General features: G+C 38.9%; 1 protein-coding gene and 1 pseudogene across 1 annotated transcript; both read left to right on the top strand.

The window, feature by feature from the left end:
- The first annotated feature begins 277 nt into the window (after nucleotides 1-277).
- Nucleotides 278-869, top strand: LOC139005025 (small ribosomal subunit protein eS8 pseudogene; annotated as a pseudogene).
- A 10,989-nt stretch (nucleotides 870-11,858) lies between these two features.
- LOC139005024 (triosephosphate isomerase-like) lies at nucleotides 11,859-12,470 on the top strand. Its single transcript, XM_070407448.1, has one exon. It carries the CDS (start codon nucleotides 11,859-11,861, stop codon nucleotides 12,468-12,470), a length of 612 nt encoding a protein of 203 aa, XP_070263549.1.
- Nucleotides 12,471-16,084: the final 3,614 nt, after the last annotated feature.

Below are 16,084 nucleotides of genomic sequence, written 5' to 3'. Positions count from 1 at the left end.
CACATATCTAGGTTGTGGGTTTGATCCCTGGTAGGGGAGTGTACGGAAGGCAACCAATTGATGTTTCTCTCTCTCTCAAATCATTAACATAACCCATAAACATAGGCAATGGAGCAGTGAAGACCTGGGATGGGATGGGAGTCAGGTGAAGGGGGGTAATGGAGGAAAATGTGGGACATCTGTAATACTCTCAACAATAAACATAAAATAATAAAAACTAAAATACATTACAATAAAAAATAAATAGGCATTTTCTCTTTCCAGCCAGCACCAAGCTATGGGTATCTCTTGGGACAACTGGCACAAGCGCCGCAAGAAAGCTCTACCACAAGAAGCGAAATATGAGCTGGGACGCCCTTCTGCCAACACTAAGACTGGACCCCACAATCCAAGTGCACAGAGGCAACAAGAAGTTCCAAGCCTTGAGGCTGGACATGGGCAACTTCTCCTGGGGCTCAGAGTGTTGTATGTGCAAAACAAGGATTATTGATGTTGTCTACAATGCATCCAACAACAAACTGGTCCGCACCAGGACCCTAGTAAAAAACTGCATCCTGCTCATTGACAGCACACCATACCGACAGTGGTAGGAGTCCCACAATGCACTGCCCCTAGGCCTCAAGAAAGGGGCCAAGCTGAAGAGGTAGAGATTTTAAACAAAAAATGATCAAAGAAAATTCAGAAGAAATCTGATGGAAGGAAAAGGAATGCCAAAATCAGCAATCTTCTGGAGGAACAGTTCCAGCAGAGCAAGCTTCTTGCATGCGTCGCTTCAACCAGGGCAGTGTGGCCGAGAGGAGGGCTATGTGCTCCAGGGCAAGGAGCTGGAGTTCTGTCTGAGGAAAATCACGGCCCGGAAAGGCAAGTGAATCCTCTTCCCCCTATCTTAGCTCAGGTAATAAAGGTGTTTATTCTAGATAAATAAACAAACAAACAAACAAATAAATACCTTGGCCTACTTTCACCTAAGAAAAATAAATTATCTTACTTATTTAAACCATGTTTCATTCAGATTTACTTTTACTCCTGGTTCCTTTAGTCATGTGGAGGATAGGATAGCACTGACTAAAAATAACACATAGTTTGAATCTGGGTTTACCTTCCTGCCTCAGACTTCTGCCAACACCCCATATTTTTGCATCACCAAAATATAGCTTCTGATCAATACATTTAGTTTAAAATATAATTATCAAAGCTATGAAGTCTTTTACAAGAGGAAAGACTCACATTTTGTAATCTACTCAATAATTCTGAAGCAGCTAGACCTACAAAAGAAAAAAAAAAATGTCTATTGGAGAACCAATTACTGAAACTTTTGCAAAAGAGAATGGGATTGTCCATAAAAGTGCCAGTATCTATGTTTTCGCTAATGGCAGTATTTTTTCTTTTCTTATGGCTGAGCAGTATTCCATTGTATATATACAATATCTTCTGTATTCAATCATCTACCGAAGGACACTGGTTGTTTCCATGTCTTGGCCACCATGAAAAATGCTGCAGTGAACATAGGGGTGCATATATCTTTCCAATAAATAGTTTTGAGTTTTTTCTGGTATATACCCAGAAGAGGAGTTGTGGGCCATATGGTAACTTAATTCTTCATTTTTTGAAGAGCCCTCATACGATTTCCATAGCGGCTGTACGAGTTTATATTTCCACCAGCAGTGAATTTGGGTGGTGGTCACACAATGTAATATACTGATGGTTTGTCAGAATTATACACCTCTATAATTTTATCAACCAATGTCACCCCAATAAATTTGATTTTAAAAAGTGACAATATCTGGTAAATGATTATTGCAGTGATGGAACATTTGTGTATCTTGCTTGTTTCAATGCCAATTCCCTTGATGTGATATTGTACCATCATTTTTCAAGACGTCACCATTGGGAGAAACTGGGTTAAGGGGATATGGACATTTCTGTGTTATTTTTACAACTGAATATCAATATATGATTGTGTGAAACTTAAAGTTTTATTTGAAAAGGAGAGTTTCGAAGCACACTGTAAACGATAATGCTTTTTCATCAGGGCAGGCAGTTTGTGTGGCATGATGGAGATAGATCTCCATAAATTTTGACTTTGAATAATACTAAGAACATTTTTTAAAAATATGCTTTCACTTGAGTAAAGTTTGTTCTAGGCTTTTGAGAGTACATAAACCTATTTTTTCCCAAATTTTGTACTTTTTCTTTTGTTTTATCTTTTCTCAACATGAAATGCTAAGATCTTGAGGACAGAGCTTCCGACGTAGGCTTAAAGGATTTTTGTAGAAAAAGAAGCATGGTCCATATTATAACCTTCCTACTCAAGCAAAAGAGCCTTTAATTTTTTTTAGAATTTTAAATAACAGTTGACATATTAATTTCAGGTACACAACATAGAGATCAGAAATGTATATACCTTATGAAGTGATTACCCTGATAAGTCTAGTACCCATCACTCACAATACATATTACAGTATTATTGACTATATTCCCTATATTGTACTTCACATTCCCATGACTATTCTTATAACTAGAAATTTGTGTTACTTAATTCCTTCACCTTTTCCAGCTATTCCCCAAAACCCCCTCCCATTTGTCATTTTGTTCTTTGTATCTGAGTTTGAAGAACCGCACTGCTAATATACCAGGGCATACTAAGTTTGTCTATGTTGCTCTTTTGTTTCGATGATGCCCACATTCCAGAATAGGAAAATAACTTAATCACAGTCTTACACACAGAAATATGAAAATAATAAAATATGAAAAAATGGACATACTGTCAAAGAATAAGATAAAATCTGCTATAGATAATGCTTACAATGCTTAGCCTAATAAAAACCCAAGAAAGCTAAAGCATGCTATAGCAGAAATTTGCTGTGTTGCTCACTGAGGGGAATGATCAGGGGATTTAAGGTGGAGTTGTTGGTAGTTATGCTCTTTATGCATTTACCATAAAGATTCATGCACCAAACATTAAAACTTTATGCATTTAACATAGAGATTCATACACCAACGATTAAACTTTTCCTATTGCTTACTGAACTGAGATGTTCTTTATCAGCTTCAGCTTATTAAATAAAATCAATTGTGATGAAATGTACAAGTCAAGTTTGCTATCTCCTAGGCAAGTGGAAGATATTTTTTTTAAAATATAAGTCAGTTACTTCAGTGATATAATCCATTTGTCAACAAGCACATTTCTGAATACATTTAAAATTTAGATCAGAAATTGACCTCCATAATTATAAAAATATTTAAAATTATTATTCCAAAGTGTTCTAAATATTCCAATGAATATTTTCTTTTAACATTATAAACTGTCTTCAGTATTAATGACCATGTCGGCATCATGTTTTTCAAATAATATCCACATTTAGATTACAAATAATTTATTAACATAAATAATTCCTATATAAATTGGTTTCTTATAGTTTTGTATATTCCTCCAATATTCAATAAATGTCCAATGATCATTGCAGCATGTAATGTATGGAAATGACAACAGAGTCAACATGTTCGTAAAAATTATTTTACAGGGAGTTTGTATCCCTAACATGCAGATTATACTATTAAGCAATTCCAAAAGAACACCTGATTGTCCATGTAGTTAATGTCCTTAATGAATCTATTTAGTGTTTAAGCTTTGGTAATGAATAACACATTTTCAAACATTTTCTCATAGTGAAAATTATTCCCTTGAGCTTATATCTTCCTGTTGAAGGTAACTAAATCTCTTCAATACATTCTCTGAGGAGAATAAGCAGTAATCTCTTGGGAGACTCGCTGCTATTGTGAATTACTTGTATTGACACAATCCCATTTCTAAGCACTATTGTTCTGTAAATTCTCATTTGTGATTTTTTAATCATGAATAAATATTCACTGTAAGACAGTACATTCAACATATTTAATTGAATACATAGCCATGCTGAAAACCAAGCTGAACAGAATGTCAAAACAGATCTAAATGATGCAATGTTAAATGTCACTTATTTTATGCTAGTAAACTCTGTCCTACTATATATTTAATTTGCTTTTATTTTTACAAGCCAACATTTCCCATTTAGACAAGATAATTTTTAAACCTTTTATTCAACTATACCAAGTATGTTTGAATTACAGTTCTTGATATCATGAAGAAACAGGGAGTTTGTATCCCTAACATGCAGATTATAATATTAATCATATATCCTCTTATTTAAAATATCAAACTTTTAATAAGGTAGTAATTCCTTGATATGGTTATTAATTTAACTTATTATGCATTTGAAAAGTCTGATGATTATAATACCATACTAGTTATTTTGGATCAATTTGTTCAATAATTCATATAGAAAACTTGAGTAACACTGTAAAATAATAAACTTTGCCAAAGTGAAATATATGTGCTCAATAAGTTGTTTATATATAATTATTTTCCAGTTCTTTATTTGAAAACTATAGAATATGATAATTCCTACAATTCTCTTAGTGAGATTTTGACACAAAGTGTCAATTTCAGTCTCTCAACTTAGAACTAGAGAAGGCTGGAGAAACAAAATATAGGTAAGTAAGTAGCCTGGCAGCATTGCTCAGTGGTTGAGTGCTGACCTATGAACCAGGAAGTCACAGTTGAACTCCTAGTCAGGATTGTGGGCTTGATCTCCAAGAGGGGGTGTGCATGAGGCAACTAATCAATGTTACTCTCTCATCCTTGATGTTTCTATCTCTCTCCCTCTCCCTTCTTCTCTGAAATCAATAAAGATATATTTAAAAATAAATAAAAATATAGGTTAAGTAGTTAAAATAAAATTAATGTATAGCAATTTATAATATGAAATAAAAGGATTAAAGGCATATGAGAGTACTATATACTAGCAGACAAACTGTCATTTTCAAAATACATATTCTATTTTCAATGTGGTTAGCAAATTGAGAAATAAACATAGTTTTTATGTATCAGTTTTTATGTGAAATAAAAATAATTTATGACTTCTAACCCACCCAAGATATTTTTTAAAAAATATATATATTTTTATTGATTTCAGAGAGGAAGGAAGAGGGAGAGAGAAAAACATCAATGATGAGAAAGAATCATTGATCAGCTGCCTCCTGAACGCCCTCTACTGGAGATGGAGCCCACAACCCAGGCATGTGCTCTGATTAGGAATTGAACCATGACCTCCTGTTTCATAGAACAACACTCAGCCACTGAGCCATGCTGGCCAGGACCACCTAAGAGTTTTTAACAGGTGTTAAAAACTTGGTTCACTCATGTACATTAATTTTTCTTAGAGAACAAGCCGTACTCTCAGTTGTAGAATAGGAGAGCTGAAATAGCTTTGACTTCTACAACTCATGGAAATCTGGTAGTATATTTGGCTCAATGCAGAACAATTGCATCAGTATCATTAATGTTTTGAACATGTACACAAAGACAGGTAACTGCAGCACTGAGCAAAAAGATAACTAACTTCCAATGGCTGAGGTTTTCTCTTTGGTGTGATCATAATAGACTTTGTTTAAGCCATTCAGTGGGCAGTTAAAGCAGTCTCCAGAGAAAGAAGATTAAATATTGGCACTTTGAAATAGGGAAGAGACTAAGGAAAGAAGATAATGGAGAGAAAAGGAGAGAAAAGCTTCACAGTGACTCTCCAGCTCAGAATGGATTCAAATCTATTTCCTTCTATCTCTAAGGGTTTCACATTTTATCCTTATATGAAACCACAGTTTTATTTCAGCTCCATTGATTATGTTCTGTGTCTTGCAGATGAATGATTCATTTAAGAAAATCTTTTCCCCAAAATATTACATACATCAATAGATCTCTCTCTCTTTCTTTCTTCCTCCCCCTCCCCCGCCTCATTCCGAAATTACCAAACGTCATCTAGATTGATTGAGCAGTACCAAAGTTTTACCTTGCCACATGGTTAAAAGTCATAGTTCCATATTTTTATTTTCATGTCACAGCAAATGACAACAGCTATGAATTGCAATATAGAATATAACTTTAACTTATACTTTTTTGTTTACAGTTTTAATATTGGAATTTATTTAGAATTTAGAGGTACAGATTTGAGAAGGACCACTTCAAAATGCACTTCTACTTCTATTTATTAGTAATTGCTGGGATTTGAAAAAATCATAAAATTATAAAAATTACAAAAATATAAAATACAAATTAATACTTGTGGCTGATTTTATAATTTTTAATCTACTTGAAAATTTGAAAGTGAAAGAAGTAGAAAGAAATGCTTTTTTGCAAATGTGGATATTATGTACACCAATGTATGTTTTGGACTTTTGATGTTGGTTCTATTAATTATTGTATTATTTTCCATATGAACAACTATAAACTTACTTTTGTCCCACCCTGTATATCCCACGAAGCAGTAATTCCACTATTAGAGTATTAAAGCTTATGAAATTTTTGCACTTCATTACCAATGATTCCTCATAGGGATACTGATATTTTTACAGTGATAGACTAAAAACTGTTCCAGGCACTGACTGGCTATATACTTGGTAGTATATTTGCATATGAAATATAGAGCAGAGAAAATACAGATTTAGAATGCATCTAAAAATAAAATGTAGTGATAATAAAAAAGAAAGTTGCAGTGACTACACATTGTATAGTGATATTTTTATTAAATGAGCAGAATTATAAACATGCATAAACATAAATGTATTCATTCATATATGCATGTGTATAAATCTATGCATAGGCATATGTACTGAGCATTTTAGGAAACATAAATGCATGATTATGCATTTTTTTTAATTCTAAAAAAATTATGTATAAACATATATTCAGGTTACTGGTTAAAATAATATATGGATAGCATGAGTAAAACTACATTCTTGATAAAATACACATGAGAAAATAACTAATTATCATTATAAAACGATCAGGAAAGTTAGAAAGCTTTTCAACAAAAAATAATAAGCAAGAGCTTCTCAAATACATTGTTACAAAATAATTGTTTTACCACCATTCCCTGCATTATTTATGCATTATCTAGTTATTCTTTTTATGTAACAACATTTTCACAAGTTATAATATAACATTTTAATAATATTCCATTTATGCTATTCATTTAACTTACGCTATTGAGTAAAAGATAAATGAATATCTGATTTGAGAATGTTAATTTGTAACTTCATCTCAGAATCTTTTTACCTTTTTGCTGCACTTTTTCTACATTGTACAATTATGGGCACTCAATATAAATTAACTAATTATCAAAGTTTTCTCTTTGCAATTAGCATAACAAAACAAAAGTTTTTATCTTAAATATTTTGGATGGTACGTCCTTTAAATTTTTACAATTTCCCAGGTTTTATTATAAATAAGAAGTTGAACAAATAGTTTAAGTCCACTTTTTACTACCAAATGAGGTAAAGTAATTTTTCAAAGGCTTAATTATAGGAAGATGAAAACATCAAAATTATATATGTAAAATTTTATTTAACATACAATCTATTTGATCCTTGAAGAATGCAAGTTTGAACTGTGTGGGTCCACTTATACTATATAGTGCCACACACTCTTTATTCCACCCAATATATAAAGACTAACGCCTATATTCCAAATACCAGAGACTGAAATCTTCAGCCTTGCCTAAGGGAACACCTGTATCTCTTAATTTCTTCTGTGTTGTTTTGTATGGGGCGTTCTCTGTTCTAATTTGTTTAGGTTATTATACAATTAGCAAAACAGCTTATATTGGTATTTATTTTCTACTCCATACCTCTAATTTATTAGATTAAAATATATTAGATAGTAATACCTAGAATAAATTTTAAAACAATATAAATGCTACACAAATATAATTCTAATAAACATTGTAAAAAACATAAAATATAATTTAACTTAAAAATTAAACTTTAACAAATGTTTAGGTAGCTCACAAGAAAGTAGGTAACATAAAACAGGAACAAAAACTACAACAAAAATAAAATGTCAAATTAAACCCTAGATATTAATAATTACATTAAATGTAAATATTTAAATACACCAATGAAAAGACAGAAATCAGTAGAGTCAATTTAAACACATGATCCAAATATCTGTTCACTAAATACATTAACTTCAAATATAAGGACACCGGTGCACGGATTCGTTCACTGGTGGGTTCCCTTGGCCGGGCCAGCACCTTCTCACAATCAGGACCCCTTGGGGGATGTTGGACTACCAGTTTCAGCCTGATCACCACAGGCCAAGCTGAGGAACCCCACCGGTGCACGAATCCATGCACTGGGTCTCTAGTATTCATATAAGATATTTGGTTAATATCTTCCTGCCTTCCCCTCTCCCCCTTCCCTCTGAGATTTATCAGTCTGTTCCATGTTCCCATGTCTGTGCCTCGAATGTCTGCCTCCTGGTGGTCAGTGCACATCATAGCGAGCAGTTGAGCAGCCATAGCATATCATTAGCATATTATACTTTGATTGGTTGTTTGGTTGTTCTGCTGTTCAGTCTATTTGCATATTGCCCTTTTATTATATAGGAGTAGAGGCCCGGTACATGAAAATTCATGCACTGCAGGGGGTGTCTGTCAGCCAGGCCTGTTCCCTCTCACAGTCTGGGAGCCCTCAGGGGTGGGAGGCTACCCAGCGATCGGGGGAAGGTGACTCCCTATCACACCCAGCGCAAGCCTCTACTGGCCCTGGTTACCTGAGCCTTGGGCGGCCCTGGGAGGCTGGGGGGTTGAGAGGTCTGGGGAGCTCTGGAGGCAGGCTGCAGGGCTGAGGGGACTGGGCGCTGCCATCTTATGGCTGTGGGCGCTGCCATCTTTGAGGGCAGGGCATTCAATTAGCATATTCCCTCCTTATTGGCTGTGGGCGTTGCCATCTTTGAGAGAGGGGCAGTCAATTAGCATATTCCCTCTTTATTAGATAGGACTAGAGGCCCCGTGCACAAAAATTTGTGCACTCGGGGGTCCCTCAGCCCATCCTGTGCCCTCTCGCAGTCTGGGACCCCTCCGGGGATGTCCACCTGCTGGCTTAGGCCTGCTCACCGGGGGATTGTGCCTAAGCTGGCAGTGATACATCCCTTGGGGGATGTCCACTTGCCAACGGGCCAAAGCTGCAGTTGAACATCCACAGAGCTGCTGAGGAGGCAGGAGAGGCTCCCACCATCGCCAATGTGATGCCTTCAGCCTGGCTTGTGGCTGAGCAGAGCTCCCCCTGTTGGAGTGCACTGACTACCAGGGGGCAGCTCCTGCATTGAGCTTCTGCCCCCTGGTGGTCAGTGTGTGTCATAGTGACCAGTCATTCCCAGTCGTTCTGCTGTTAGGGTCAATTTGCACATTACCGCCCTAACGGGTTTGGCTCAGTGGATAGAGCATCGGCCTGCGGACTGAAGGGTCTCAGGTTCGATTCTCGTCAAGGGCATGTACTCTGGTTGCGTACACATCCCCAGTAGGGGGTGTGCAGGAGGCAGCTGATCGAAGTTTCTCTCTCATCGATGTTTCTAACTCTCTATCCCTCTCCCTTCCTCTCTGTAAAAAATCAATAAAATATATTTGGGGAAAAAAATTGCATGTGCACATTACCCTTTTATTATATAGGATAGAAGCCTGGTGCACAGGTGGGAGCCAGCTGGTTTGCCCTGAAGGGTGTTCCAGATCACGGTGGGCAGGGGACCCCCAGCTCCCTACGATTGCCCACGCCGCCCCTGCTCGCGATCGCTGGCTCTGCCCATGCTCACGCCTAACACCTTTGGCCAAGGCATTAGGCCTGGGCAAGAGACCCCCAGCTCCCCACCATCATCAACTCGGCCCCTGCTCCCTGCAATTGACTGCTCCGCCCTAATGCCTCTCACCCAGGCATTAGGCCTGGGCAGGGGACCCACAGCTCTCCAAGGGACCTCCTGCTCCACCCCTTCCCAGGCCTAACGCCTGTGGCCAAGGCATTAGGCCTGGGCAGGGGACCCCAAGCTCCCACCATCAGCGACTGTGACCCTGCTCCCCATGATCACTGGCACTGCTCCGGCCCAGGCCTAATGCCTCTGGCCAAGGCATTAGGCCTGGGCAGGGGACCCCCGCAGCTGCAGCCTCCCAAGATCATGGGCTCCACCCCTACCCAGGCCTTCCGCTTCTGCGTTGGGCCCGGGCAGCGGGGACCCCCAGCTGCAGCTGCCCCTGCCCCGGCCTAACACCTCCTCTGGCTGAGGCGTTAGGCCTGGGCAAGGGACACCCCCAGTTGCAGCCGCCTGCAATGTGGGCTCCACCCCTGCCTGGGCCTTACTCCTCTGGCTGAGGCGTGAGGCCCCCGGCAGTGGGGACCCCCAGCTGCAGCTGCCCCTGCCCAGCCTAACGCCTCACTAACTCCTCTGGCCGAGGCGTTAGGCGTGGCTGGGGACCGCCCGCAGCTGCAGCCGCCCCCCCCCACATTGTGGGCTCCGCCCCTGCCCAGGCCTTATGCCTCTGGCTGAGGCGTGAGGCCCGGGCAGTGGGGACCCCCAGCTGCAGCTGGCCCTGCCCAGCCTAACGCCTCTGGCCGAGGCTTTAGGCTGGGCAGGGGACCCCCGAAGCTGCAGCCGCCCCTGCCCCAGGCCTTACGCCTCTGGCTGAGGCGTGAGGCCCGGGCAGTGGGGACCCCAGCTGCAGCCGCCCCTCCCGGGCCTTTTGCCTCTGTCGGAGGCGTTAGGCCCGGGCAGAGGATCCCCCAAGCTGCAGCCGCCCCCTGATGGGCTCCACCCCTGCCCGTGCCTAATGCCTCTGGCCGAGGCGTTAGGGCAGCGGGGACCCCCAGCTGCAGCCGGCCCCCCACCCAGCTGCAACCGCTCCCTGATCGTGGGCTCCGGGCAGCGGCTGCAGCCACCCAGAGATCCCTGGCTCCACCTCTGCCCAGCTCCCATTGCTGGCTCCACCCCTACTTCCTGCTATCACTGGCCAGAGTGGCAAAGGCCAGGATTCTCCGATCATGGCCGGGGGGCAGGGCAAAGGCGGCCCTAGGGGCCGCCTTTGCCCTGCCCCCCGGCTCTTAGCTCCCCCCTGGGTTTCTGATCACTGTCAGTGCCAGGGGGCTTCTTCTGTGCTTTCCATTTTGCCTCCCTGCATTGTGCCTACATATGCAAATTAACCGCCATCTTTGTTGACAGTTAACCGCCATCTTGGCTGGTGATTAATTTGCATATCTCGCTAATTAGCCAATGGGAAGGGTAGCGGTCGCACGCCAATTACCATGTTTCTCTTTTATTAGTGTAGATAATCAGATTATAAGTAAAATGATGGAAAAGGTATATCACAAAAATAATAATTTAAAAAAAAAGAATAGGTGGTGGTCAAATTAAGTAGTATTCAGAGCAAATAAGATTTCCATAGGCGCTCTAACCAGTTTGGCTCAGTGGATAGAGTGTTAGCCTGTGGACTGAAAGGTCTCAAGTTCAATTCTGGTCAAGGGCATGTACCTTGGTTGCAGGCACATCCCCAGTAGGAGGTGTGCAGGAGGCAGCTGATCGATGTTTCTAACTCTCTATCCCTCTCTCTGTAAAAAATCAATAAAATATATTTAAAAAAATGATTGCCATAGGCATTAAGGAATATAATATTATGATACAAGGAACAATCTTTCAAGAAGGCATAGTTATCCTAAATGTGTATGCATCAAATGATAGACCTACAAATATATAAAACAATTTTATACTAGTTTTATCCTATTGAACATGAAGATTATGAAGTTAAAATATAATTACTTATTGAATTCTGAAAAATTGTACATTTATAAAATTTTCCTGGTAGGGTCACTATGTGATGGTATTGTTATTTTATCCTGGGTCCTTGATGTTCTTAAGAATAATAAGAGCAGGATACTGACCTTCAGTCGGTCAGCTTAAATGACATGGTGCCCTCCAGGAAGTTTTTCATCAGGGGAATTGGAAGATGAATGGGCAGAAGAGGTCTCTGGGGGAACTCATCACCACTCTGAACGCCACCAAGGTGCCAGCCAGCACAGAGGTGGTTTGTGCACCCCCCATCACCTACATTGACTTCGCCAGGCAGAAGCTAGATCCCAAGATTGCTGTGGCTGCCCAGAACTGCTACAAAGTGACTAATGGGGCTTTTACTGGGATGATCAGCCCTCACATGATCAAAGACTGTGGAGCCACATGGTTAGCCCTGGGGCACTTGGAGGGAAGGCAGGTCTTTGGGGAGTCAGATGAGCTGATCGAGCAGAAAGTGGCCCATGCCCTGGCTGAGGGACTTGGAGTGATCGCCTGCTTTAGGGAGAAGCTAGATGAGAGGGAAGCTGGCATCACTGAGAAGGTGGTTTTTGAACAAACCAAGGTCATCACAGATAACCTTCTGGCCTATGAGCCTGTGTGGGCCATTGGTACAGGCAAGACTGCGACACCCCAGCAGGCCCAGGAAGTACACGAAAAGCTCCAGGGATGGCTTAAGTCCAATGTCTCCGATGCAGTAGCTCAGTGCACCCGCACCATTTATGGAGGTTCTGTGACTGGGTTACCTGCAAGGAGCTGGCAAGCCAGCTGACATGGAGGGCTTCCTCGTGGGTAGTGCATCCCTCAAGCCTGAATTTGCAGACATAAACAATGTCAAACAATAAGCCCCAAATCCATCTCCCTGCTCTTCCTGTTATGCCAAGGACTGTGAAGCTCAGAAGCCCAATAACTGCTCCTCCCTCTCCCAGCTCCCACACATGCTTCTGATGGTATCACCTGCCCCTTCTTATGTCCTAATCCAAACTGTACTTCTCCTTTACCATGTACACCTGTAATGGTTGGGACCACCCCTTCTCCACTTACTATAATAATTGGCACAAAACATGTCACCAAGATGGCTTCTTCTTGGCTGAGAGGTAGAAGAGTGGGTTTGTTCATGGCCCCTCAGTCCCCTCTTGTCCACAGGAAAGAGAAGCCATCCTCCTCTCCCATCTCGCACATGGGGCCAAGGGCTGGGAAAGAGCCTTGTCCTGGCCGAAGGCCAGGGGTGCAGTTTTCCTCCCTGGTGCCAACTCCTGTGTGTTGTGTATGTGAGCAGTCCCACTTGGGGGTGGGAATAAACATCTGGCACTATAAAAAATAATAAGAGGAAAAGAACATTTTCTAGGATTAAGCTGTCACCTGATTTACGGTAGTTGCAAAATTTGTGGACAGTTGGAAAGCTTTTCAGTAAAGGTAACAACTTCAGAAAATGATATAAAAGAAATACTTTTAACAGCTGAAAGCAGTGGCCCCATGGAACAAAAAAATGAATGGTGAGGGTTCTGTGTGATGTTCATATTAAAGTTCTATTCTTTTGTGCCTCGTCACAGATCAAATGTGATGAGGCACTTATTACTAAATAAAAGGATATGGGGTTTTCACTTTCACAAATCAAAGAATCCAGTTGCTCTTACTTTTATAAGTACTATGAGGGATTAAAGATTTAGATTTTTTTTTAAAAAGCAGCATCTTAGCTTTTTCCACCAACTATGGATTGCAGGATGTTAGTGCCTTACATAGAAAGTACTTCTTTTAAAAGGCACCTAAAGTTGCTACATTATTGTCACGTCCCATTTTGCCACCAAAGATTACAAAATGGAGTTCTCTTATATAATATCTGTAACAATTTCTTCTTTTAGGTTTCAATTTTCAAACCTTAGAGTAGATAGTCTATATGTGGTCCCTTTAATACACAATAAACCTTACTAAATGTGAAATATATCTGTAAAATATCAATATTTCCCCTGCCTCGCATGCACTGTCTTGCATCCTCTCTAACCACCCTGATGATCTTTGAACACACCAAATTTTACTTGTATTTTAGGGACTTTCACAGCTTTTTCTCTTCACTTAAAATCCTTCTTACCAAGATTGTCATGTGGCCAACACGCTCACTTACTTAAATCTTTTTTTCAAATATCTTTTTTATGGCTCAAATAGTACTCTACCTTCAATATATGTCTAATATTCCTGAACAAACTTTATATCTATTCTTACAAAATAGTATCTTCAACATTATATTCAATTTGTTATGTCCAGTTACTACTTATTACATATTTCCCACTAGTGGAAGATAAATTACATAAAGGCAGGCATGTTTGCTTTGTTCACATGTATAGGCTAAGTTCCTTCCATAGTTCCTGGCGTACAGTGAGTACTCACAAAATATTGTTTGAATTAATGCTGCTCTAAATGATAATACATTTATTTGTATGTACTATAGAAAAAGGTTTCATTTAGACTTCCACTTATTTTGTATAACTTGCATCCATCACCTGTCATGTCTTGTTCTATAAAATAACAATGTTTTATACTTTCTTTTCCTTTTACCTGACTTAATTTTTGTTACTTGTTTTTCTACAAACTTTTCAAAGAGAAAAAGGGAGTAACATAGCTTTCTAAAATATAAATAATATTATATATGGCCAACTCACTTATAATTTCTATTACAACTTCTTATGCTCTTTAAAATTATAGGGCTATATATTCTAAGATTGTAAGCTCATTTACAGATGTAAGGGTTGAGAGGTCTGAGGTACTTTACACATTTACATGTAATGTATAATATATTATACAGTATAATATATTATTACAAGTATATACATATATTGGTGATATTAACATATTTATTAAAGTATCTTCATAGGAAAACCAATTTATCTGTAGTGTTATGCTGGGTATCTAGTTGAGAAGAAATCTGCAAGTATGCTTCCATTCATAAACTCAATATGAATGTATTGAGTGCCTACAAAGTACCAGACCTTGGACTATGGTATAAGGATACAGAAGAATACAAGACAAGAAAGCTTGGATTCTGCATGAAACTTTTGTTTGGAAGTATTAAAATAAAATTATTTACAAATGAATGGAAAGTTTATTATAATGAAATATAAAATAAAACATGAATAACCATTGTTATAATTTTTTCAAAGTAGAAATGGCTAACACTTCATTTACATGCACCTAAGGAAATACACTATTAATAGATTAATTTAATGTAAAATATTATATGTATATGCACATTTTATTACAATAAAACAACATAATGTGTTTAGCTCTTTGCAGATATTCTAGTGCCTATTCACACCCTTAAACTTTTTTCTCTGAGACTGCAGTATTATGTTGCCTACTGTTCAACGCTTAAAAGCAGTTGCTTCACATATTTTTTTCAGTTTATATTGGTTTGCATATGGAGGGTTATTCCAGTACCAATTAGTCCATCATAGTGAGAAGTGGATGTATAAAGTCATGTAAAAGACATATTGTTTTATAGAAAGGTCATCTGAGAAAGGACAGATCCCCAGTAACAAAGACCATGTGCCAAGTGGTTGAACTTGTACAGACAAGCAATGATTAGTACTTACTTGAAATAGGATAATAGTTTTAAGAATGAAAATAGTAGAATGTTCAATATTATAATATTAAAATGTAATATAAATTTTCATTTATTGTATATTTCAGCATTTGTGAAGAACAAAACTATAGTGATTTTGAAATGCCTAGAGCAGAGTGTGTTGTCATAACACTATTTATTATAATATAGACAAGCTAACTTTAAACCCAACTCATCACACTGACAGACTTAAAATCCCCTTGGATTCCAAACTGGTAAAAATGTTTCCTCTGTCTTAATGTGTTCCTTGAATCTATATATTGCTATTTCTCTTTGCAGACTAATTAGAGAAGTAAGATCTACAAAGGCCCAGAGGTCAAATCAATGAAATAAGAACACTAATTTGTTTCACTGTGTCATATGGGTGAGTCATGATCAAGAGCAAGAAAATTATGATTGAGACTGTTCCCAGTGACAGATTAACACCCAGAGGATTAGAACTTTATATAAGACATTTTATGAAAGTAAGCAAATGATCTGGTCATTGAATAGTACATATAAGACTATGGGCTACAGGTATTGGCAAATGGATGGATGAGCCCACTAGTTTCTGAGAAATTACAGATCAGAGCTCATGATTTTCTTTTTTCTTCAGATACTATCATATTCATAGTAGGCATACAATATACTGTTGCTGATTATGAAATGAGTGTCATTCCCCAGTCTAAAAAACAGAAGGTCTAATGAGGGATATAATCATATTGTTAGAAAAGGCTTACATTTCCTTATAGTTCTTCCACTCAACAAATGTTCATGTAAAAAAGTATCAC

The sequence above is a fragment of the Myotis yumanensis genome, unplaced genomic scaffold (genome assembly GCF_028538775.1).
Source record: "Myotis yumanensis isolate MYYU_CA2020_CCGP unplaced genomic scaffold, mMyoYum1.0.hap1 SCAF_3, whole genome shotgun sequence".
Taxonomy (NCBI): Eukaryota; Metazoa; Chordata; class Mammalia; order Chiroptera; family Vespertilionidae; genus Myotis; species Myotis yumanensis.
The sequence above is the reverse complement of the archived record's forward strand: the minus strand, read 5'-3'. Positions and strand labels throughout refer to the sequence as shown.